General features: G+C 36.6%; 1 protein-coding gene across 1 annotated transcript in view; it reads left to right on the top strand.

Annotated features, from left to right (window-relative positions):
- The first annotated feature begins 521 nt into the window (after positions 1–521).
- Positions 522–23441, top strand: part of LOC149258852 (uncharacterized) — a 67758-nt gene continuing 44838 nt past the window's right edge. The window contains exons 1-3 of the mRNA XM_089373557.1: positions 522–3102; positions 3395–3476; positions 6749–6817. Of these exons, the coding sequence (XP_089229683.1) occupies positions 660–2375 (1716 nt within the window). The 5' untranslated portion in view covers positions 522–659 and the 3' untranslated portion in view covers positions 2376–3102; positions 3395–3476; positions 6749–6817. The remainder of the gene's footprint in view (positions 3103–3394; positions 3477–6748; positions 6818–23441) is intronic.

Raw genomic sequence — 23441 nt, 5'->3', positions numbered from 1 at the left:
ACTTTACCCCCTTCCTCCTCCTTACTCAATTCCGATACTTTGCCTCCTCCTCCGTTCATCTTTTCCTAACCTTCTACTTATATTTTCCGCATTGCTTCCTACTTTTCTACTCTTCTTCTTGGAGGTACAAATCGCTGCTTTTACTTTATCAGACAAATTACAGGAATTAACAGGTACCGCAATTATGGAATTGCTTTTCCATTCATGTGGAGACCAATCTAAAGCTAAAGGCAAAGGCAACTCGATGCGAATTCCTATCTTCTTTGGTGTGTTTTGCTATTCGTGGCGTACATTTACCTCTGACTTTAACTTTTCTTCCATGGAGCTTCATAATAACAACAGTGAGCACCATGATCACGGATCTGACCACACATTTTCTGCTTTTTCTTTTCCAAATAAACTCTCAGATTCGCAGAAACTTTTCTTCGCTCTCAAGTCGCTTCATCGCCACGTTATGCGGACTCTCCAAGCAGATTTTATTTTCTCGTAACATCATATATTAATGCTTCTTGGATGACTGACAGCTCTTTACCTTGTTTACATCCAATCAACAGTTTCCCTTGTTCGACCTCCCCTGCAGCTTTACATATCACAGGCACAGATATAGCATTTTCGCATTCCTTTTCTCTGCGCTGCTCTCCCCGGATACCAAGAAAGCCATGGCAACCGTGAGCACAGTACCTGCAGTCGACGCCATGGCAACCGTGAGCACTGTTCCTGCAGTCGACGCCATAATCAACCCAGTCATGCTGTTGTTGAAGGATGTTATTAAAAAGGAGGATAACTGTCAGATTCTCCAAACTGACTTGAGACCTATAGAGAGCCTTGTGCAAGATATTGGCATCTTATTCCGATTTCAACAGAAAGAGGCGCCTGAGATGGTGAAGATTTGGTTGCAATTGCTGCACAATTCGCTTACAGAGGCAAAAGGCCTGCTCGATCAGTCGCGGGGACAACGCCAAAGGTGTCTCGACTCTGTGTTGTGCAATCCAGGGAGACTCTCCGAAAAAATAAGAGCATGGAAAGCATTTTTTAATCATCTCTTTGAACGCTTTGAAAGTGACTGGTTTGATCACATTGCTCTTGCAGGCAACACCGTCAACACCCATATGGTCGACCCAGTCATCAAACTGCTGGAGGGTGTTATTAACAAGGAGGATAACCGTCAGATTCTGCAAACTGATCACTTGAGGCGTATGGAGAACCTTGTACAGGATATTGCCACCCTCTTCCGGGATGAACCGGATATTACCACCCTCTTCCAACGTCAAAAGAGAGAGCTCCTGCACATCGTGAAGAATTGGTTACAATTGCTGCAAAATTCTGTTACAGAGGCACATCGCCTACTCGATCGCTCTTACAGAAGCAGATGGCAGATGGCCTACTCCGCACGACGCCGAATCTTTGGGGACTGTGTCGCGTGCGAACCCAAGAGTCTCTCCAAAGAAATAAGGGAATGGAGAGCATCTTTATCTTCCATTCGAGAGGTAGATCCATCTTTTCCACCCACTCATCCTCGCCTTGATGCACAGCTCTATGCACTACTCCGCTATGCTTATCATTCTCTGCCCAATTCACAACTGAAGAGCTGCTTTCTATATCATGCTATGTACAAGCAAGATGAAGAAATTAATGCGCCCTATTTAGTGCAAATGTGGATTGGAGAAGGCTTAGTCAAGAGCAAACAAGGGAGCTATTTAATGGACATGGCCATTGGGAACAAGTATGTAAAACTCATGGTAGACCGCTGCTTGTTCCAGAGAGTTAAGCAAAGAACGAAAGTCTTTTCAGGGAATTCAATAAGAGTTGAGGAGTGTATTCGTGATATGGCGGTGTACATTGGGCAGAAAGAGGAGAACTGTTTATTCATGGCAAATCAAAATCAAAGAAATTTCCCCGAGGTTCAGAATGAGAATTGCTGCAGGATATCATTAGCCAATAATCTTTTGGAAGATCTTCCCAGTCATGAGTTGAGATGCCCAAAGCTCGCGAGTCTCAGCTTATACAACAATCCAAATTTGAAAGAGCTTCCGTCAGGATTTCTACTCAGCGTAACCTCTCTCAGGGTTCTCGATCTGGAGGGCTGCACCAAAATAACTTCAGTCCCAGCGTCAATTGGGCAGCTAAGAATGCTTGAGTTTCTCTCATTACAGGGGCTTCCCATCAAAGATTTGCCGGAAGAGATATGCCATCTCTCTAGGCTTCAATTTTTGCATCTTTCAGGTTGTAAATCTCTAGAATCATTCCCATCTACGATTGGACAGCTTCAAAATCTCAGGGGTCTTTATTCAGGCGGATGTGAGTCGTTACAGATGATTCCACGTGAGATCTCTGAACTTACTTCATTGAGCAGCCTCGTGTTAGAGACATTTTAAGTGTGGAAAAGGAAGCGCCTGCAAGTATTTGGAGTTTGAAGGGTCTCAAAAACCTGACGGAGTTGACTGTACCCGTAGAACCGTCCCAGGATGGAACAAAGTCAGCATTTAAAGATGGCATAATGGGAACCTGGTCGGAGATGAGGCACTTACAGTTGGTCTACCCATTTAATATTTCAGATGAAATCATGGAGAATCTTCCACAAGACATGCAGAACATGAAGAAGCTGCAGAGTTTTAGACTATGGTGTTACAAAGGGTTAAGTCTGCCTAATTGCAAGTTTGAACATCTTGAAATGGTATAATTGTACAGATGCAACAACATGACGGAGCTCTCTCGATTGGAGTGGATGCCAAATTTGAAGCTTCTAAAGTTGTATGGGTGCAAGAATTTGAGAGAGTTGGGGATAGGGAGCCGTGGCAGGGTTCCGAGTGGATATTTAATGTTACAGAAGTTGGTTCTCAAAGATCTGGAGATGTTAGAGAGTGTAGCTGGACCATCAAACAGTGGAGTGTGGGATGAGAGGACACTACCAGAGCTCCGTGTGTTGAAGATAAGGAATTGCCGGTCTTTGAAAAGATTTCCTAATGGAATGGAAAAGGTACCAAATTTATCCGCAATAGTAGGGTATCCAGTCAATTGGTGGAAAAGCATTATATGGGAAAATAATAATCTGAAAATGAAGTTGGAAACAATCTTCAAAGAATATTTGCCTACAAAGGAAAGGTAAGTAAAAGTAATTTTTTATGAATTAAATTTCTGAAGCAGTTTTTTGGTTAATAAATTATATATATATCTGTTAATTAATTATATATATATAGATATATATTAAAAACTATTTATAAAATTATATAAATAACATTTTTATTATTATTTTTTCAATTATTTCTAATTTACACTTTTAAATGTGGTAGCAGCCAAAAAAAAAAGGAATACAATTTTCAGAATACACATCACGATGAAATGATTCCATCAACTTGCTTTTTCTAACTTTTCGTTATCCAATGTTCTGTCGCAGAAATCGATGATGGCTTGTGAATAGCCACTGTAAAATCTGAGAAATATCTTTGTGCGAGAGATCATGCATAGCCACGAAAGAGGTACTTTTAAATTTGCATTTAATTTAATATTTAGTTTTTAAATTTTGTATATGTAATAATTAAAATTTTGTTTTAATTTTTCAGAGAAAAAAAATGATCATCAATACATAATTCGAGATACTGATAAGGCATGGATATGCCCAGACTCCCTTTCATAAAATGCATACAGATTATCCATAGAGGCAATATATGCCTATCATCCTTAGCAAAAAATATATGTCAGAAAGACCAGATCTAAACACACATAAAAGAGAGAAGTGACATATACTATACATCTACAAGACCAGATGTTCAAAAAAAGCTTGACAGAGACGTGTCAATACTTGACGAGGCTGTACCATATACAGATTCATACAAAAACATATAAGAAAGAAGGGGCAGATACGCCCGGCCTTGGTGAAGAGGATCCAACAAATAAGATACTGACGATCTGGAGGGAAAACCTCATGCAGGACCACAACCCCGCAGCATCATATGGCAAACATGTTTTGTTTTAATAGATTTAATGTTTTGTTATTTTATTAATATATTTGATTTATATTATTATAATTCGATATTATTAATCAATTAGTTATATATAGTTATATTATTTAGAATATTAAAATAAACTTTACCATGTACATTTATTTTATGAGATTTGCTGTAATTTATTTTAAAATCAGAGCAAACCAATTTGCATTGCAAATTGAGAAATTCAAAACTATTTACATTATTAGGTCTTAGATAAAAATTCGTCTTGTAAAACTTATTGTGAGAATAATAGGTTTATCAACTGTCTTATTCATCTATTTCAGAATACACTATATTTAATTTAATTTTAAAGTAAATAATAAATTTTAAAATTTAAAATTTAAAATTTTATATTTTATTTTATTTTTAAATAAAAGTTGAAAATCTGTTTTTTTTTTTATAAATATTTTATTACATAATATATCACTTTTTGTTTAAAATAAAATTATATAGTATATTTGTATATAAAATAATTAAATATATAAAATAAAATTACTATGTTTTTTTATGTAATATGTTGATGCATAAAGTTATGTTTACTTTTTCTTTTTACAAGATAAATATTCCTTGCATTTTCACATTTTTATATATCTTAAAAGAGAATTAATAATTAATGATAGAGTAGGAATTCCTCCAATGGCAATTGGGTGAGAATCTTGTCATGAAGATTATTGAAATCTTAAATTTTTGGTGAAATGTTTAGAATTCATTGAACTTGGGTCATATAGGTTTAGTTTTGAATTAAGATTTTATGGTTTTTAGTAAAATTGGATGAAGTCAAAGTTTAGAAAGTTAAACAGTGTTTCTTGTTGTTTGCAAAAATAATTTTTGAGAAGTTGAATTATACTTTCTTGAACTAGAATTGATCCATCATGTATGTTTCTTTAAGATAAGCTTAGTGTCTTGAAGTTACATTGTTGAAATTTAGGTACCAATAATCTCACACACACTTTCTTTATAATTTTCCATACACTTCACTTAAGAATTAAGAACTACTATGTTTAAATTAACAACTCATTACATGATTTTGCTCATTCAAAAATTTCATAATTATATATTAATATTCTTGTATACGAAGGCCTTTTTTAGCATTCTATCTTCTCAAGCATGGAAAATGTTGGTTAACAATAACAAGCCTTATGCCTCATGTATTGGTGTATTTGCAATTGTAAATCAATTTTTTTTCTCATAGCATTTTTGTTTTTGATGTTGTATGAAACCCTCTTGTTTCAGGGACAATACCTCATGTTCGAATGTACATGTAAGTGGAAATCAATTTTTTCTCAAGGCATTTCTACTTTTGATGGTGTATGAGACCCTCTTGTTTTTGGGATAAGGGATCTACCTCCATGCAACAATTTGACTTCTAAAGTCTACGGAGGTGTAAATACTCTACCCCACTCTCAATTTGAACTTGTGACCTCTGACAAGGAAGCACATCTTCTTAACCATTAGGCTCACCCAAGCTATATATATACTTGGAAATTGGCAAATCTTGAATATCATCATTCTAGTTGTTTGAGTTGATCATGGATGCCTTTTCATTCTAAGTTTGTTTCAACTCAAATTAATGTTTGATGATTAAGCTACACTTTTACAATATAATTAATTATGACATGAAGGATTAACTATTGATTGTGACAAATAATATATAAATTATATGATTTATTAGAATAATGTAATCTTTATATATGAATCAAATATGATAACAATGGGAGAATTTATTATTGTTGATTTCATGGAATCAATTAAGAGGTTTAGGAAGGGATTATTAGATATAGTTAAGGGGATGGTCGAACTGAATGTCTTGTTATGACATATTATTATTGTCACTTATTCTATGCAAAGAGACCTATTGCACAATAGATACACACACATATAATAAAATATTGAATAAATCCCCCCTTTAGGGTTTCAGTGAGTGTAAATTCTCATTATCCCTTTTTGGATATGTGTTGAGTGTTTTAAGGTTTTATTAAATGCAATATCTGATTATACCTTTCTTAATATTTTTTTTTTGACTATTTGCTTCCTATATATTAGAGTCAACATTTTTTTATGAGAGCTTAATTTCCTACATAATTGAAATTATTAACTCACTGAAGTTATTGAGCTTTTAGGATTATTGTCCAAGGAAATGGTCACAATACTTGAAGAAGATAAATTATTATTTTTGATGTTATTAGAAAATTATGTCTGATTCTCCTAAATAACATTTTAATTGGAGCTCTAAATGTTGAACATTACTATTGAAGTTGTGAAATAAAGCCATGATAATGTATTGTGAGAGGTTGTTTGAATTTGTTCTAAATCCAACTAATCACATGCTTGTTGTTTGTCATAGATTATAGGATTCTATCATTCCTAATCCCCATAATAGTTTGATAATGCATTTATTGCCCCATTTAGGACTACTTCAACAAGATTTTTTGTTTCATATTCTAGTGTTCTTGCACCGATTTCTAGTTTTTGTTGTCCTATTGTTGTTTCCTTATTCAACAATTCAAATACCATTATTTCCTCTTCTGGAAATGCATCTACTCTTGTGGCATATACATGTACTTCATCATCCTTTCTTACATATATCGTTGTTTCCGAGGTTGCACTCACAACTTTGCCTCATAGCTAGGAAAGCCAATCTCTTGCATTTCCCTAGATTTTCTTAGTTCAATTAATAGTTGATGAAATTATTTCAATTAAGTATGGAATTCATTATATGCATAAGATTTTTTTCTTTAATTTCTTTATTGTAACTTTTTTAGGAAGGCATCAAGGAGAGGCATGGATTGAGGAGGAAGGCATCATTTACAAGATTAGTCATCCCATCTGTGGTGAGTTTTTTTTTTTTTTAGATTAACAATTATACTTAGTAATTTTGTTTATAGTTAAATTTGTAGATTTTTCTTTTTAATGTTGTTTCATTTCTAGCCTTTAGGAAATTAACACCAACCCTCAATGCAAGTAGGCTAGGCTTCTTTAGGTTCCTTAATCATAAATAAAAGGAAATTGTAGTATAAACCCATTTTTCATGTTTAGATTCATTGGGTATTTTTAATTAAAAATTTAAGTATATATTTTATATAGTTTTGACTATTTTACCATATGAAATAGTTTCAACCATATTTTTGTAGTAGTTTTCATAATGTATTATACAAATAATAATGAAAGTCAAAATGTTTTTAATAATATGGGTCACAAGTATATACTAAAAATACTAAACATAAGTCAATAAAATGGTTCACAAAATATTTATGAATGGAAAAAAGGGTTTGAAATGAGAAAAATTCATTAAGAAAACTCCATGTTTCACTTGATTAAAACTATGAATAAACATAAAAACAAAGATTTTTATTTAGGTTCCATATCCCACCACTCGAAAGTAGTAGGAAGAAAAATAATATTTTGTAAACGAGACTAGAAGTGAACTAGATTAACATTCCTACCTAGATAAGGGTTTTAAAAGTTGAGGGATTCAAGTATTTTTTGTTTGCATTGAAAATATATGTGGAGTATATCAAAATATATGCTTTGAATCCATTGGAACATACTAGAGATAAATAATTATTGATATTATTAATAATTTCAAGTAACATATTTGGGATAATGGATGATATCTTAAGCATTTTTTAAGATGACGATAATGTGTGGAGAATACATGAAGGTTTACATCTAAGATGTATTCAAATGATAGATGTTTCAAAGAGTTAAATAATGTTGGATAGTCATCATAGATTCAAAATGATAAAATTATGGTGCTTTTATAGAGATAGTTCTTACTAGAAACCAAAAAAATGTACAATTACCTTTATCTTGTATGGATATGCAGATAAATAGTTTCAATTAATAATGAGGCTTTCTATTAAGAATGACACCACAAACAATAAGGCATATCATCATGCACTCATAAAATTCCTATAAGAATCAAATATTGATGGGGTCAATCAAATTGCAATGTTTGGAAACACTAAATAATTTTTAAGTATATGTTGAGTGAATTTAAAGTCGATGATGATCATCTTATACCCTTGTATTAAGTGATATTACCAAGTATATATTTCATATACATCATAATAGTAGAGAATGATGCAATGTTGATTTTGAACAAGTGTGCTCTTCTCCATTGTTTAAGTTTTCTAATGAAAACATTGGTTATTAAATCTTATGACTAGGTTTAGTTCCACCTAACTCCTAGTCTTAGTACTCATTGTTTTTACTTGGCCTCTTTCAATTTTGTTTTTTTATATATGTCTTATACAATTTACTTCCTTTGGAGTTTATATTTTTGGATGTCTTTGGAGAAAGTTTTTGTAGGCTTGGAAACTTTTCCTTATGGCCTGTTGAAAATGACACCAACAAAGATTCTAATTTAATTTTCCCTTGACTTAAATTAGAAGAAAATTGTAATTCCACATGACATGACAACTTGTACGAGTTAACTAAGTTAGTTTGACTTAGTTGGCTCAGTTAATTCGAGTTGAGGGTCTAACTTGGGTTATGTAGAGTGGATCCTACTTTATAGGAGCCCTCGTTGAGTTTATTTTGAGTTGTAATTAATTAATTTAGTTTAACCGAGTTAAAGTCATTTAAATTAGTTCCAACTGTTGGAGGAACTAGTAGGATGTCTAGCTGTGGAGAGAAACTTTAGTGTTCACCCAGTTAACTGATGATGCAAACATAAATAATGCATGCATGTGTGATATGAGATTTACCCAGTTGAGATTGGAGTTCAAGGGCAGTGTACTATCAGTTGTATAATTATTTGAATTGTACAGGTGGTGCATGCAGTCAGCAAAAGGCCTATGATGGATTGCGTATTTGTGGATGAGGAATTTCCCTAATTAATAGGGGCTAATTCCCAAGGAAATAGTGCATGAAAATAGGGACTTGGGCAAGCAGAAATTTGGTTAAGTTTTGGCCTAGGCTTGTCTAGGAAGTAGAGAGACAGATAGAGATAGTGCAAAAGTTGCTCGGGATTGAGCAAAGCATTGTAATCTTCTCATATTTTCTGGCTAATGCAATATACAAAAAGCAAGGATTTTTAGTTGTGACTTTCCTGAGGAAATAATTGTGTAATGTGTTGATTGAATTATTTATCTTGTATGCTTTGTGATTTCACGATTGTCAATTGTTTCCACAGTTTCTACAATAGATTCAAGTCTATTGTTTTAGGAAATTACAATTAGCAGTTTGAATATACAAGGAATTTCTATATGTTGTTAGAGATGAAATCAAAATAAAAGAGAAGAATACGAGTTGGTACTTGCAGGAGGAACGCGTTTTGCAGATCTATTCTCCAGAGCTAGAAGCAGGATCAAGATGGTGTTCTATGGTCTGAGGCTCAAGTATGCCCTTGAGGGTAGCTCAAATTAAATTTCATGGAGGGACCGGATGGAAGCAATCATGGAAGAAACCAGATTGAAGGAGTTTATTGATAAGGACATCTTGAAACTAGCATCAACTGATGCACAAAATCTAGCATATTAGAAGAAGAGCGTAACAAAGGAAATAAGGATATTATTGGAAGGAGTTCGAGATCATATTGTCTCAAACCTCCAGAGTAAGGAGACTCCATATGAAATGTGGAAATTCTTGACAAAGTTGTTTCAGAATAGAAGTGACCATAGTAAGCTAGAACTGAAGGAAAAGCCCAGGAAAATCATGATGGAGAACGACTACACAATACCACATTACTTGACCAAGTTCACCCAATGTAGGGATGAGCTTGGGAGTGTTGGTGTTATAGTTTCTCAATATGATCTAGTCAACCTAACACTTCTAAGCCTTCTTAAGAGCTGGAACAACTACCAGGATTTGGTAAATGGGAGGGAGAAGCTACCAGAGTGGGGGTGTTTGTGGTATGACTTGGTGCAAGAAGAGATAAGATGGAACATTAGAGATGGAACCTCATCCAAGAATGATGATGAGGACAATTGTGCCTTGGTTAGAAAGGTAAAGAAAGGGAAATAGAAGAAGTCCCAATCCAAAGGAGATTCTAGCCAGGCGGGCAAGAACAAGGACTTTTCGAAGATTAAATGTTTTCACTGTCATGAGATTGGATGCTATGCCATGAAGTGTCAGCACAAGAAGGCAGACAAGAATACCTCAGGAGGAGTGGCAGGTGAAGCTCTTTCTTCACAATTCGAGTTGGATTTCACCCTCATTGCATGCATGGTGACATCGGTGATGGGTAGTGTGTGGTACCTGGATAGTGGAGCATCATTCCATATGATCAACAAAAAATAATTCTTCAATGACTTGGAGGAGAAGGACCTCCAGATGCACAATAAGATGGGAGATGATGGAAGATACAACGTGACTGACAACAGTATTGTTACTTTTTAGAGGGGGAATGACTCTCCTCTCACATTAAAAGATGTGATTTATGTTCATGGTTTGAAGAAGAATTTAGTTTCAGTTGCTATGTTGGAAGACTGTGGCTATGATGTGATATTCATAAAAGGAAAGGATTTCCTTCGTCACATAGCCATGGGACAAGTCAAGCAGATCAGGGTTCGGGTAAAGAACCTCTAAAAATTGGATGTATAAGATTGTGCTGCTTTGAGCACAAAAGCAGAGAAGGTGTAGAGCTGAGACATCGTTGAATTATGACATATGAGACTTGACCATTTTCACCATGGAGCTTTGAAGATCATGCAACAAATTTCTACAGGACTTCCCAAGGATGCACTTGAGCAGCGTGATACATGAAAAGGGTGTACATTGGGGAAGTGTAGATTTTAATCCTGTACAAAAATTACCTTCAAACGAATTCTTAAAATAGAAAAATAAATAATGGTGAGAACATAAAACAAATATACAAAGAGATTTTCCCCTAGATCCCAAAACCGGGACTACCAGATTTATTTTTCATTATATTCCTTTAAATGTTATAATACCTATATATACATGCTGAAGCATTCATAAACCAAAATCCATTAACCCTGGATTAGAACATAACTGTAGTTCCCTTGACTGAATCTACAAAATATCATGGGCAGAAAACCATCATGCCCAAAACCATGTGCAAAACCCATGCAAAAAACCATGGGTAGGTCTTCCCACCTGTTAGAGGGTCCAAATAAAAAATTTCTTGGGGTGTTGCCCAGGAACCCGTGCAAGGGGGCTACTGCCCCCCTACAAACCCCCTGAAAGGGGGGGCTATTGCCCCCTTGCTACGCCTGACACAACAAACTGGGGGGCCTATCGCCCCATGCATGTGCAACTAATTGTGGAAATAATATAACACACACCCAACATTCTCCCACTTGTTTTCTTTTCCACACAAGGGGTCACAGGAGAAGTTATTGGAGGATACCCTTATTGTAGCCTAATCTGGTATAGGTGAAGGTATTAAAGAAATTGTAGCCAAGGTCTCTTAACAAAATAAATTTATTTAAAATTTGCCAGGATTTTTGCTATTAAAGGTTTTGGGGCATTTGGAGCATCACTAGTCAATCATGATACATGTCAATTTTTTTTTAAATTCTTTACCTTTAAAAGGATATATATATTTTTTAATTTGAGCTCATAAATGAGTTTTTATAAGCCATATTGGTTTTCTATGTTTCCTACACAAAGACGGTCCTTTAATAAAAGTTATTGTGGCTTGAGGCCCTACTCTATGCTATTGTTGAGAATAGCAACAAGAAATGCTAAAAATAGCATTCAGAATATTCCAATTTTAATTTGTCCTTGAATTAAAATTGAGAATTAAAATTCGAATTCAGTCTCACCATCTGCTTGGAAAATAATTAATTAATTCATCTTGAGTTAATTAGTTGGAGAAATTCAAGCTAGAAGTCTTTGTGAAGTCATGCAACAGTTATCCCTTAAATTAAGGAGATTATCCCTTAGTTAAGGAGAAAAGGATGAGTTGTAATTAGTTAACTGAGTTAAGTCCAATTAAATTAGTTCCAAACAGTTTGAAGAACTAATTATGATTTTAGTTAGTTAATGCATGCATGCATGAAACTAGTGTACTCCAGATAACTGAAGATTCTCTCATAAATAACTCATGAATGTCAGTTCAGACAAAGACCCAGTTGAGATTAAAGATAGGGACATTGTACTATCAGTTGGAGGAATTTTCCTATAAAGGAAACTCATCCATGCAAAAGGAATAAGGTTCCTTGAGGATTGCGCGGTTTTACAGGGTGTGAGATTAGTGTGAGTGATCATTGTTACACTTGGTAACAGGAGGATCACCCAGGAGAAACTGCGCAAGGAAATAGGAGGCTTGGAGGGCAGAGGAGAAGGCTTGTGAGAAGCTTTGTTTGCCTATGAGCATCCAGGAGGATTGTACTGAGAGCTGGCTAGCTGTGAGAGCTAGATATTTATGTAATTATGAGATATTTCCACCTTGTATGATAATACAGATAACTAGGTTTTTAGTTGAGACTTTCCCTAGAGTATTCTTCTGTGTTTCATGTGTATGTATTCTTCTTCTTTGTTGTATGTGTTCCACTTGATCTTGCTCAAATTGATTAATCTTCCGCAAGTTTGATTGTAGAAGTAGATTAAGTATTTTTTTTTTTAGTTATCTTGCATAATTAGATTGATCTATAGTGAGAATTTCTACATGGTATCAAAGCTAGCTGATTTGTAGAAATTTCTACATGATATTGGAGCCAAGTTTATGAGAGCAAAGTTTATCGGAGCAGAGAACAATATACTGTGAAGGGAAAAATTCGAAGTTTGAAGTTCTTGATTGCAGGTACAAAATAGAATTCTTATCACACCTCAAAGTTCACCAATGGTGTTCAATGGCTTGAGACTCGAGTATGCCCTGGATGACAGCTCGAATTACATAGCATGGAAGGATTGCATGGAAGTGGTATTAGAAGACAATGGTTTGAAGGATTTCATTGATCAAGAAATCCCCAAGCCAGTAGCAGCTAATGCCCAAGAATTGGTTGAATGGAAAAAGTGTGTGGTGAAGGCAAGAAGGGTTCTTCTGGAGGGAGTTTGAGACCATATTGTCTTGAGTCTCCATGGGAAGGAGACTTCGTTTTCAATGTGGAAAACATTGAAGGACCTATATCAGAATAGGAGTGACTAGAGGAATCTAGCGCTCAAGGACAAGCTTTGGAAAATCAAGTGTGAACAGGGCGACACTATTTCTACATATCTGAACAAGCTCACCACCTGCAGAGATGAGCTTGGTAGTGTAGGAATAACAACTGCCGATGATGACATGGTGAGTCTTGCTCTCCTCAGTCTTCCAAAGAGCTGGCATAGCTACTAGGACTCTGTGAATGGAAGAGAGAAAATTACGAATTAGGAACGATTGTGGTCAGATCTAATGCAAGAGGAGATTAGGAGGAGCACCATAGATGTTCTTCATATAAGCATGATGATGAAGAAAATATAGCCTTAGCTAGTAAGGCAAGAAAAGGGAAAGGGAAGGCTTCCCATTCCAAATCGAGTTCTTCTCATGGTGGGAAGAAGATTGACAAATCTAAAGTGAGATGCTTTAATTTTCATGAGATGGGCCATTATGTGACTAATTGCCCATCGAAGAAGTCCAAGAAGGGATCCTCGGTAGGATCGGAAGGTGAGGCATTAACCTCTCAGTTTGAAATGGACATTACTCTCATCGCATGCATGGTGTGATCGATGATGGGTTGTGGTTGGTTTCTTAACAGTGGAGCCTCATTCCACATGACCGACGATAAAAGTTTACTCAACACCTTGGAGGAGAAAGACCTCAAGATACTCATAGAGATGGGTGATGACGAAAGGTTTAGTGTTTCAGGAGTCGGCACGGTTGCTTTTTAGAGGGAGCATGGAGCTCTTATCACCTTGACAGATGTGAAGTATGTGCCCGGAATGAAGAAGAATTTGGTATCGATCACGATGTTGGAGGACAAAGGCTATGATGTTGTCTTTAGTAAGAGAAAGGTTTTCCTTAGACACATCACCATGGGACAAGTGAAGCAGATCAGTTCACGAGTCAAGAACCTGTATGCTCTTGAGTTTCAAGATGCATGCAAAGCCTTGAATAGCAAGGCAAATGTTGGAGACTTGGTGGTTGAGAGGGAGAGTAAATTACCTCTCAACATGTAGCCACAGAAGAAGTCTCAGACAATTGTGGAGGAGCCACAATTGGAGATGCTGAGAGGAGACCGAGTGGAGGCATCCACTCATGCAAAGACCTCCAATAGGGGGAAATTTCGAGCCAAGTGGACAGAAGGATCACATGCAGCCATACCTCTAGGTGTGATGTGGGGTAATGTGAAGTGATTGTCCCAAGAAGGTTGAAATTGGGCAGGGTCCATTGAGAGGTTTTATCTCATGGATCATACCTTGTTACGGGAGCCCAAAGTACATAGTAACAGGAGGAATCAGTAGGATGCAGTCAGAGATCAAAGTGACAGAGGCTAGAGTAGTCAGATACCGAAGAGTGTAGAGAAGGATTGACAATGGTGTAGAAAGGTTGAGTTAGCATAAGTGCAGAGTTTTCAGCTGACAGAGGCAATATCAGTCAAAAACTTTGATGATAGATGCATCATACTGATTCAGGTTGGATTTTATTTTGTTTCTGGAGTTGCAGGAGCAACAACACTAGAGAGAAGAGTTGCATGCAGAACATTCCAAAGGTTCAGGATCAGGATCGAGTTGAATGCCTTTCTTGTTGAGAGGGAGTGTTGAGAATAGCAACAAGAAATGCTAAAAATACAAATGCTAAAAATAGCATTTAGAATATTTCAATTTTAATTTGTCCTTGAATTAAAATTGATAATTAAAATTCAAATTTAGTCTCACTAGCTGCTTGGAAAATAATTAATTAATTCATCTTGAGTTAATTAGTTGGAGAAATTCAAGCTAGAAGTCTTTGTGAAGTCATGCAATAGTTATCCCTTAAATTAAGGAGATTATCCCTTAGTTAAGGAGATAAGGATGAGTTGTATTTGAGTTGTAATTAGTTAGCTCAGTTAACTGAGTTAAGTCCAGTTAAATTAGTTCCAAACAGTTTGAGGAACTAATTATGAGTTTAGTTAGTTAATGCATGCATGCATGAAACTAGTGTACTCCAGATAATTGAAGATTCTCTCATAAATAACTCATGCATGTCAGTTTAGACAAAGACCCAGTTGAGATTAAAGATAGGGACATTGTACTATCAGTTGGAAGAATTTTCCTATAAAGGAAACTCATCCATGCAGAAGGAATAAGGTTCCTTGAGGATTGCGCAGTTTTACAGGGTGTGAGATCAGTGTGAGTGATCAGTGTTACACTTGGTAACAGGAGGATCACTTAGGAGAAACTGTGCAAGGAAATAGGAGGCTTGGAGGGCAGAGGAGAAGGCTTGTGAGAAGCTTTGTTTGCCTATGAGCATCCAGGAGGATTGTACTGAGAGCTGGCTAGCTATGAGAGCTAAAGCTTTGTGTAATTCTGAGATATTTCCACCTTGTATGATAATACAAATAGCAGGGTTTTTAGCTAAGGCTTTCCCCAGAGTATTCTTCTGTGTTTCATGTGTATTGATTCTTCTTCTCTGTTATATGTGTTCCAATTGATCTTGCTCAAATTGATTAAGCTTACGCAAGTTTCATTGTAGAAGTAGATTAAGTATTTTGCTTTAGTTATATTGCATAATCAGATTGATCTATAGTGAGAATTTCCACATGGTATCAAAGCTAGTTGATTTGTAGAAATTTCTATAGCTATACCATATGGTCATAAAATGAAGTTACAAGCTAGTGCATACAGAAGACACCAAGATAAGGAGCTCACATTGGGGTCAATGTTTTGCATTACATGTCAACATTTTCTATGTGGTTTGAGCAATATTAACATTTTAAAAACTTTTTATGTGAAGGATATGGAACATAATCCCACTGTTGGGGTAATGAAAAAGTTTCATCTCCTTGCATGTGATATAATTTGAATTTAGTAAAAGACTCTCACATATTTTGAGACCCTTCTCCATAAAAGTTATTTATCACTGCCAGAACAAAGGGTTGTTGGCATTTGAACATATGTTATTTTGCATGATGCGGCGATGAACCGGGGAAAATTCTTCAACGTTCTTTTCCTCTTTCACACCACTTCTCCTTTTATCCTTCTCTTGGACCTACTCTTAGTTAAATATCTTTTTACCTTGTTCAATGATTGTTCCAAATCCATGGTCTCAGACAAGCACATAATTCATGCAAAACACTTGTCTAGAAATGTAGATAATGTAAACAATGAAGGTACCATGCACAATATAATGAAGAGCCAATCCAACACTGGTGTAGGTTCGATTTCATTTTTTATAGGGTCCCAGACATGTCAGTTCTTTGTAGAATCTGATGAAGGCATTAATCTAGTTGTTGATTTGAATTCGTGTGCATCAGACTGGATGAGAAATCGTAGTTCTAAATTTGGTTTGCCCCAAAGCTTGCATAAGTAGAAGTTTGGAAAGAGGTTGTCTGTGGAGACGGTTGTAAATTTTACTCCTATAACTACACAGGGATATTTTATAAAGATTGGGTTTGATGAATTTTATGGGTCTACAAAGTGACATGAATCCCTTTATACTAACTTCTCAGAAGCTGACGTCTCCCAGTGCCTATACATCCATTAAGAGCAACGAGAGAGCTTTCCATAAAATCTAGAGCTAGGGAAAATGGTGTCATGTGTGAGAAGAAATAGTCGGGGAAGGAAGGAATATATCAATATTCATTGACATGAAAGCCCACCAGAGAAATCGAGCCAAGAAATGTTGAAATGGGCAATCAACTTGCTTTGAGTTTTTACCAGTAAGTAGTAGGAAATGAATTGGTTGTACAAAATAAGGGGGGAGAGAGATTCAAAGAAGTTTGAGGGAGGAAACTTGGAATGAAATGTAATGTAGGCATCCGAACATTGAACATTCCCAAGACGAATCCCAGAGATGTATTTAAAAGTACAAGGATGATGACAATAAAACTCCAATTGTGAAGAATTTGAGATTCTTGAAAACTTTGGCTAGGGGTCCCCTTGTGCAAACTAATACAGTGGATGCCAGAAAATCCTATACATTTTCATGATCATTCTTTTGAAGTTAAAGAAAATGCAAGGAGACTTCAATATTTATTCTTCTAACATTCATCTGGAACAATTTTTATTTATTTATTTTTTTTTTATTTTTTTTACATTAGCATATGAGGAAGACCTTCAATTAGGTGGCGTTGATGATGGTTGGGGTAGACTCCTCAAAAATAATAAAAACTTCAAATGAAAACAAACAAAAATTGATTTTATACTTCTTACAAATGAAAAAAACAATCCATGGTCCATAACATTCATTCTAAAAATCGATGGTCTTCTGATGGAAGAAATCAATCGGAAGATAAGATGAAGAGAGCCCTTGGAATGAGCATAAATGTAAAACCACTCATATAGAAATCTACAGCTATAGTTGATTACAACTACATCCTCCTCTATTCTAGAAACCACCAAGAGGTGCCCCCAAGGGTAGTTTATGGCTTTGGAAAAGATAATTATTGGTTGCAAGCGAGCGTGGAATACATGGCCCACAAAACCTCAACGTTCAATATTGTATGTACATGTTTCTATTTTCGGACCCACACACGATCGACATCCACCATTATATCCAATAGCATGTTTCAGTTTTTTCTTATTACATACACCTAGAATTTGTTAAATGTAATATGAGTCCAACCAAAAATCCAAAGCAACATGTAGTAAAAACATTATAAAAGTGGGTTTTGATAATGTTATATATATTTTGATTCTGAGAATTCGGAACTTCCATAGTTTTCATTTTGAGTTTTCGACGTTTCGAGTCAATACCATGACCCATCATTAGGAAAAACCTAGAGAGAAGAAAAGAAAAAATGGAGGGATAAATAGGAGAAGGATGAGAAAGGGATAAAAGAGTTGACCATCACAGTGAAATGGGTTATTTATTGACAATTTCAATTATTTTATTTCTATTTTAATATAATAATGATAAATTTGTTTATAAAGTAAATTACTTATTAAAACTTAACCTAACAATATTTATTATAATTTAATAATAAATTCAATATTATTTTTATAATTTAATGATCTAATTACAATAATATTAAAATGAGTAATAAATAATTCTATTTTACTATTATAATCTAATGACTAAACACACCAAATAAATTTTTAATCCTATCAATAATATTAATGTGAATATAGATGCTTTAATTAATATAAATAGTTTTTTTTTTCCAAGGGAAAAGAGCGCGTAATTTATATTCATATAATGAAAAAAATTACATGTTGTAGATGCTTGTAAGCATATGCAGAAAGCTGTCCATGAGAAGGACGGATACAATAAAAAGAAAATAATAAATTACAAAAACCGCAAGCCTATACTTTTCTACCCTTTTTCTTCTCCACCCTACGCCAACCCTGTATGTCAGGTGAGGGAACAATGATAGCCTGCATGGACTCCAGAGTGTTCACTGGTGGTTCCTTGTCGGATTCAGAGCCTTCCGATCCATGAGATCTTTTGATGCCACTTACATCCAGCTGAGGATTTTGCTGTATTTGAATTTGGGGTGCTTCCATATGTGGGTCTGGAGACTTATCATTTTGTGTACCCGGCTGTTCCATATTTGTATCAGGTTCCTCTTGGTTGACTGCCTGTTCTGACAGTATGTCCTCTTCTTCCAGCGGATCCGTGTGCTGCCACCCATTGGGATTTTTCTTCCTGTTCTTGTTTCCTTTAGGATTCTTTTTGACCAGGGGGCAAGAATATTGGAGGTGTCCTGTTTGCCTGCAACTGCGGCATCTGAATGCGGTGTTTTCATAGTCAAGGGGCTGAAGCCACTGTGTGTTGTTGAAGTTTAGTGAGATATGTTCAGGCAGCCCCTGACTCAGATCCACTTCAACGCAAATTCTGGCGAAGGAGAAGATTCCTCTGCAAACTCTGTCCTCATCCATTTTTAGGAATTTCCCTAAGGTATTCCCAATGGCAGCTAAAACTAAATGATGCCAGAAGTGTAATGGGAGATTATGAAGCCTCACCCAAACATGCATTGTTGTGATTTTCATAGTGTTTGCATCAAAATCAGCAAACCAAGGGGAAACAAAAAGACCAGCATTACCCCAAAACCAAGGCCCCTCAGTGATGATACTATCCCTTTCTTCTTCTGTATGGAAGCTAACTATGAAGAAACCTTTTGAACATAGATGTATATCATAGTCTGGTGTCCAATTGGAGTATATCCACTGATGTAAAGCATCAGATTTTGGCCAGAATCCATTGAATCTACAAATTACAGCAGTTTTAGTGAGGACAGAGTGTAGATCTGTTACCTCTGGCATTGTAACTTGGAGCATTGGGGATTCCAATTTTTGATCTACTATATATGGACCTGGTTGCTCTGTTGGTATCACTGGTTTGTTCTGCATTTTTTCTTTTCCCTTGACTGCATCACGGAAGGAAGCTGGCGTCTTTGATCCGGATCCCTTGCATCCACCGCGCAGCCTTAGGTTAAGAAATATGGTTGTATCTTGACAGATCCCATATTCCTGTAGAGTAAGATGGTCCTGTAGACTACGACCTGCACAAATCAGGTTCTGGTGATTTGATGGTATTCCAAGTTGATGTTGTATTTCTTTTTTAAGCTCTTGTATGTTTGATCCCATACTGAGTCTCATGCAACGGTGGCTGCCCCCAGTTGATTTTATAAAGATTTGAATCCTGTTTTCATCCTGGCAGTGTGGATCAGCCACTTTGTGGGGGAGCTTCTGTGGATTGGATGTGTTCTGTATAATATCCATCGCTCCCCTGTTTTTATTCGACTCATTTTTGGCATTCCCTGTCTCAGCTCCCCGCTCTAAGGAAGCCTCTGTGGTCAGCCCCCTTACTATTTTACTGGGTTTCCTCTGTCCAGATGATAGCCAGGATGTCGTTGCAGAGCTCCGCTCTATTTCGGTTCCTTGACCAGCCTGGAACCTGGTGCCTTCCTCTCGCTTGTTTCCCCCAGGGCGCGCGACAATGGAAAGGGCACAAGCCACCGAGGGCCGCTCTGAGCAGATGATGGCATACGAGAGATTTTGAGCCCACGCCTCCATTGCCAAACTCAATGAGCAGGTCTGTTGCTTCAAGGGAAACCTGCAAAAGAACAGTTCCGAGAAGAGACAAAGCATCACCTCCTCTGTATTTCCGAGGTCCAAAACTACCAGGAGGAAGAAAGATTCATTGCCCGTGACGTCAAGTGACCAGAGCAGGTAGAGTGTCCGACCTGTGTCCACCCCCGAGCCAGAAAAACCGCCGGGAAATCCCAGCGCTACCCCCTGCTGCATACCTTGGGCAGACAAAAGCCCCTGCTCAAACCCTGGGTCACCACTGGGCGCATACCCTGCTTGACCCACTTCCTGAGCGCAAAGCAAACTGTGGAGGGAAGCCCGCTTCAGCCGTCGAGCCCCCAAAACCGTCTGTTTCAACAAACCACAAGGCGCCCATAGCATTCCAGTTGGCCTGTGAGGACATACCACCGAGAGCCCATGAGATAAAAATAAACCAGAGAGACCAAGCGTGGACGATGAAGTCGTATGGTAAAAACTCCTCCATCGCCGCCATGAATCATGGCCGCCATGACTGCCCTTCAAGCCATCTAAAGGATAGAGCAAGGCGGCCACACCCAGAAACACATTCTTGCGCAGTAAAAACCCTAGCTCCATCTTTTTTCTCTGCCCCTTCTTCCGACTATCATCAATTAATATAAATAGTTACTAGGACACTCCTACCTATATAAGTAATGAATCTAAGAATTTTTAAAAAAGTATATTTTAATTAATCATCTTATGATATAAAAATACCTAATGTTAATCTTTATATTTATATTCTTAATGTATTGTTATAGTAGTTAATAAGATAGATAATAAGTTAATGAGTTGCTTTGTTTTTTAATATGTGGGTTTTTTGGATAAATAAATTGACAAGGGGAGTTATACTAAATTAGAGGTATTATTAATATGAGGGTTTTTTTATGATTAATATGGGGTTATTAATAGGAGGTGTTATTATGATTAATAATAAATAGACAAGGGAAGCTGAAATAAGGAGATGAGAATAAAGCGGGGGGGCGGGGGGGGTGGGGCACAAAAGATAGGGGCAGTTAAGATGAGCTTAGGGAGGAAAAAGAAAGGGAACCAATTGTAAGAAGGGAGGGTTATTAAATACTGGTGCAGGGACTAGGGTAGGAAAAAGGGGGTGGGGGAGGAGGGGCTGGTGGATTGGGGGAGGATTGAGAAAAACAAGTGTATGAGGGGAGGAAAGAGAGGAGGAGAGGGGAAAGGGTGAAGATGGTAAATGGAGAAGGGAATGAGCCAATATTTGTTCCTGAGGGAGTAAGGGAAACCAACTTCTACTCAGTTCTAAACCCCCATCCCTATTGAGATTGTGCGGATGTTTTATAATTTCAAGGGCTTCTCAATTTTTTCGCTTGTACTTTTGGTTCTCATTGGAGATAATCTTGGTTTCTTCAAGAGAGATATGGTGACATATTTTTTCTGAATATTTTGCTAGGGTTGAGGATCGAGTTCTACCATTTTTGATGTCTGCGCCATGTTCTTTTAGTCTAATTTTAAAAGATCTCCCAGTCTCCCCAATATAACATTTTCCACAAGAACATATGATCTTATAGACCCTTTTCTACTGGAGGTGATTAGGGCTATCTTTGACTGATTTCATTCTTTGCTTAATGGTTGATAGGGGTTTGAAGGAGGTTTTGATATCCTTCTTTCTAAGCACCCTAGACAGCTTGTCTGTGACTCCCTGAATGTATGGAAGATGCACTTTTCTGCTAGACACCTGGGGGCTTGGAACGATATGCTTATCTTTATGTCTGGCTTTTGCTCTTTTTATGTTCTTGATGATGTGTACCTTTTTATACCCTAAGCTAGCAAACACTTTCTTTAAATATTTGATTTCTTCTTCAGTGTGAGTGAAGTCTGATATTCTGAACACCCTAGTGAATAGAGTCTTGAGAACCCCCATTTTCTGAGCTGGGTGATGGTGAGAGTCAGCATGAAGATAGTTATCACTGTGTGCTTTATTTCTGAATACTTTGTGCCCAAGCATTCCATCTTCATTTCTTATAAGGAGAATGTCTAGGAATGGTATATTATTCTTCTCTTCAACCTCCATTGTGAACTTGATGTCTTTAGATAAGTTGTTGAGGTGTTCTAGAAAATTATTCAACTCCTTGTCTCCATGCAACCAATTTACACTCGTGTCATCAACGAACCTAATCCAAAATTTTGGCTTCAAGGGGGAGGTGTCAAGAGCCTTCTTTTCAAATTTTTCCATAAAGAGGTTAGCTACTATGGGTGATAGGGGAGATCCCATAGCCACCCCAATTGTTTGTTCAAATAATTCACCTTGGAAGGTGAAGAAGGTGGATCCAAGACATATCTCAACAAGTTTTGCAGTTTGGAGATCTATGACTTCTTTTACAACCTAAATAGCCTCTTCTAATGGGATATTTATAAAATTTGAGCAACATCAAAACCAACAATTTTATCTTCAGGAGCCAACTTTGCATTTTTAATGAACTCCACATAATGGTTAGAATCCTTAATAAAAGAGCTAGTGTTGCAAACAAGAGGGGACAAGATGCTGGAAACATATTTCACCAACTCATATGTGGGAGGCCCGATAATGTTTACAATAGGTTAGAGGGGGGCGCCAACCTTATGTATTTTAGGGGCATCATAAATTTGGGGGGTGATTTCACTATCAGGAGACAAGTGCTTCTTAACTTTTTCATCCAAGTTAGAGTCTTTGATGGGTTTTTTTAACAATTCTAGTAATTTTGGAAATGGGGTTATCTTTGAGATTTTTATAGCTACCACTATTATATAGGTGGTCTTTCATTTTGGAGAAGTAATAATTTCTATCCATAATTACTGTCGCCCCACCTTTATCTGCTTTCAAGATGACAATGTGTTCATTGTTTCTTAGATTCTTTACGGCCATTAACTTCTCATGGTTTAAATTACCTTTCAGAGGTCTTTCTTTACTTAAAATGACAACACACTCTTGTCTAATTTGTTCTCTCTCTTGATCCCTAAGAGATTGAATTCCATATTCAAGATTGCAAATGATTTATTCAAAGGGAATCCTTTCATAAATAGATAGTTTCATAACTGTTTTAGAAATAAGTTTCATAAATGATGGAGACAATTAGGCTGGGGGGGAAAATATGAAAGTGAAATTTTGTAGGGGTTTGGAGTCTAGTATTCATGACTGACTTGTAATGGGGATATCTCTTTGAAATCAAAGAACAATAAGAAATTTTGATTCCAACTTTGGGGTTAATTGTAGTCATTGTTTTTCCTCTTGTGTTTATCAGTCCTTTATGTTTTTACTTCTCTTGGACGGTGCGAAATGGAACTAGTTGTTTCAATTTAAGTTTTCATGAATTTACTTGCATGTACTCATGTTGTTTAAATCTGAAACCCTTAATGAAGCACTTCACA

Source organism: Pinus tabuliformis, chromosome 6 (genome assembly GCF_031772625.1).
Source record: "Pinus tabuliformis cultivar Carrire ecotype Pingquan chromosome 6, CPIR1, whole genome shotgun sequence".
Taxonomy (NCBI): Eukaryota; Viridiplantae; Streptophyta; class Pinopsida; order Pinales; family Pinaceae; genus Pinus; species Pinus tabuliformis.
This window is presented reverse-complemented; position numbering and strand designations above follow the sequence as displayed.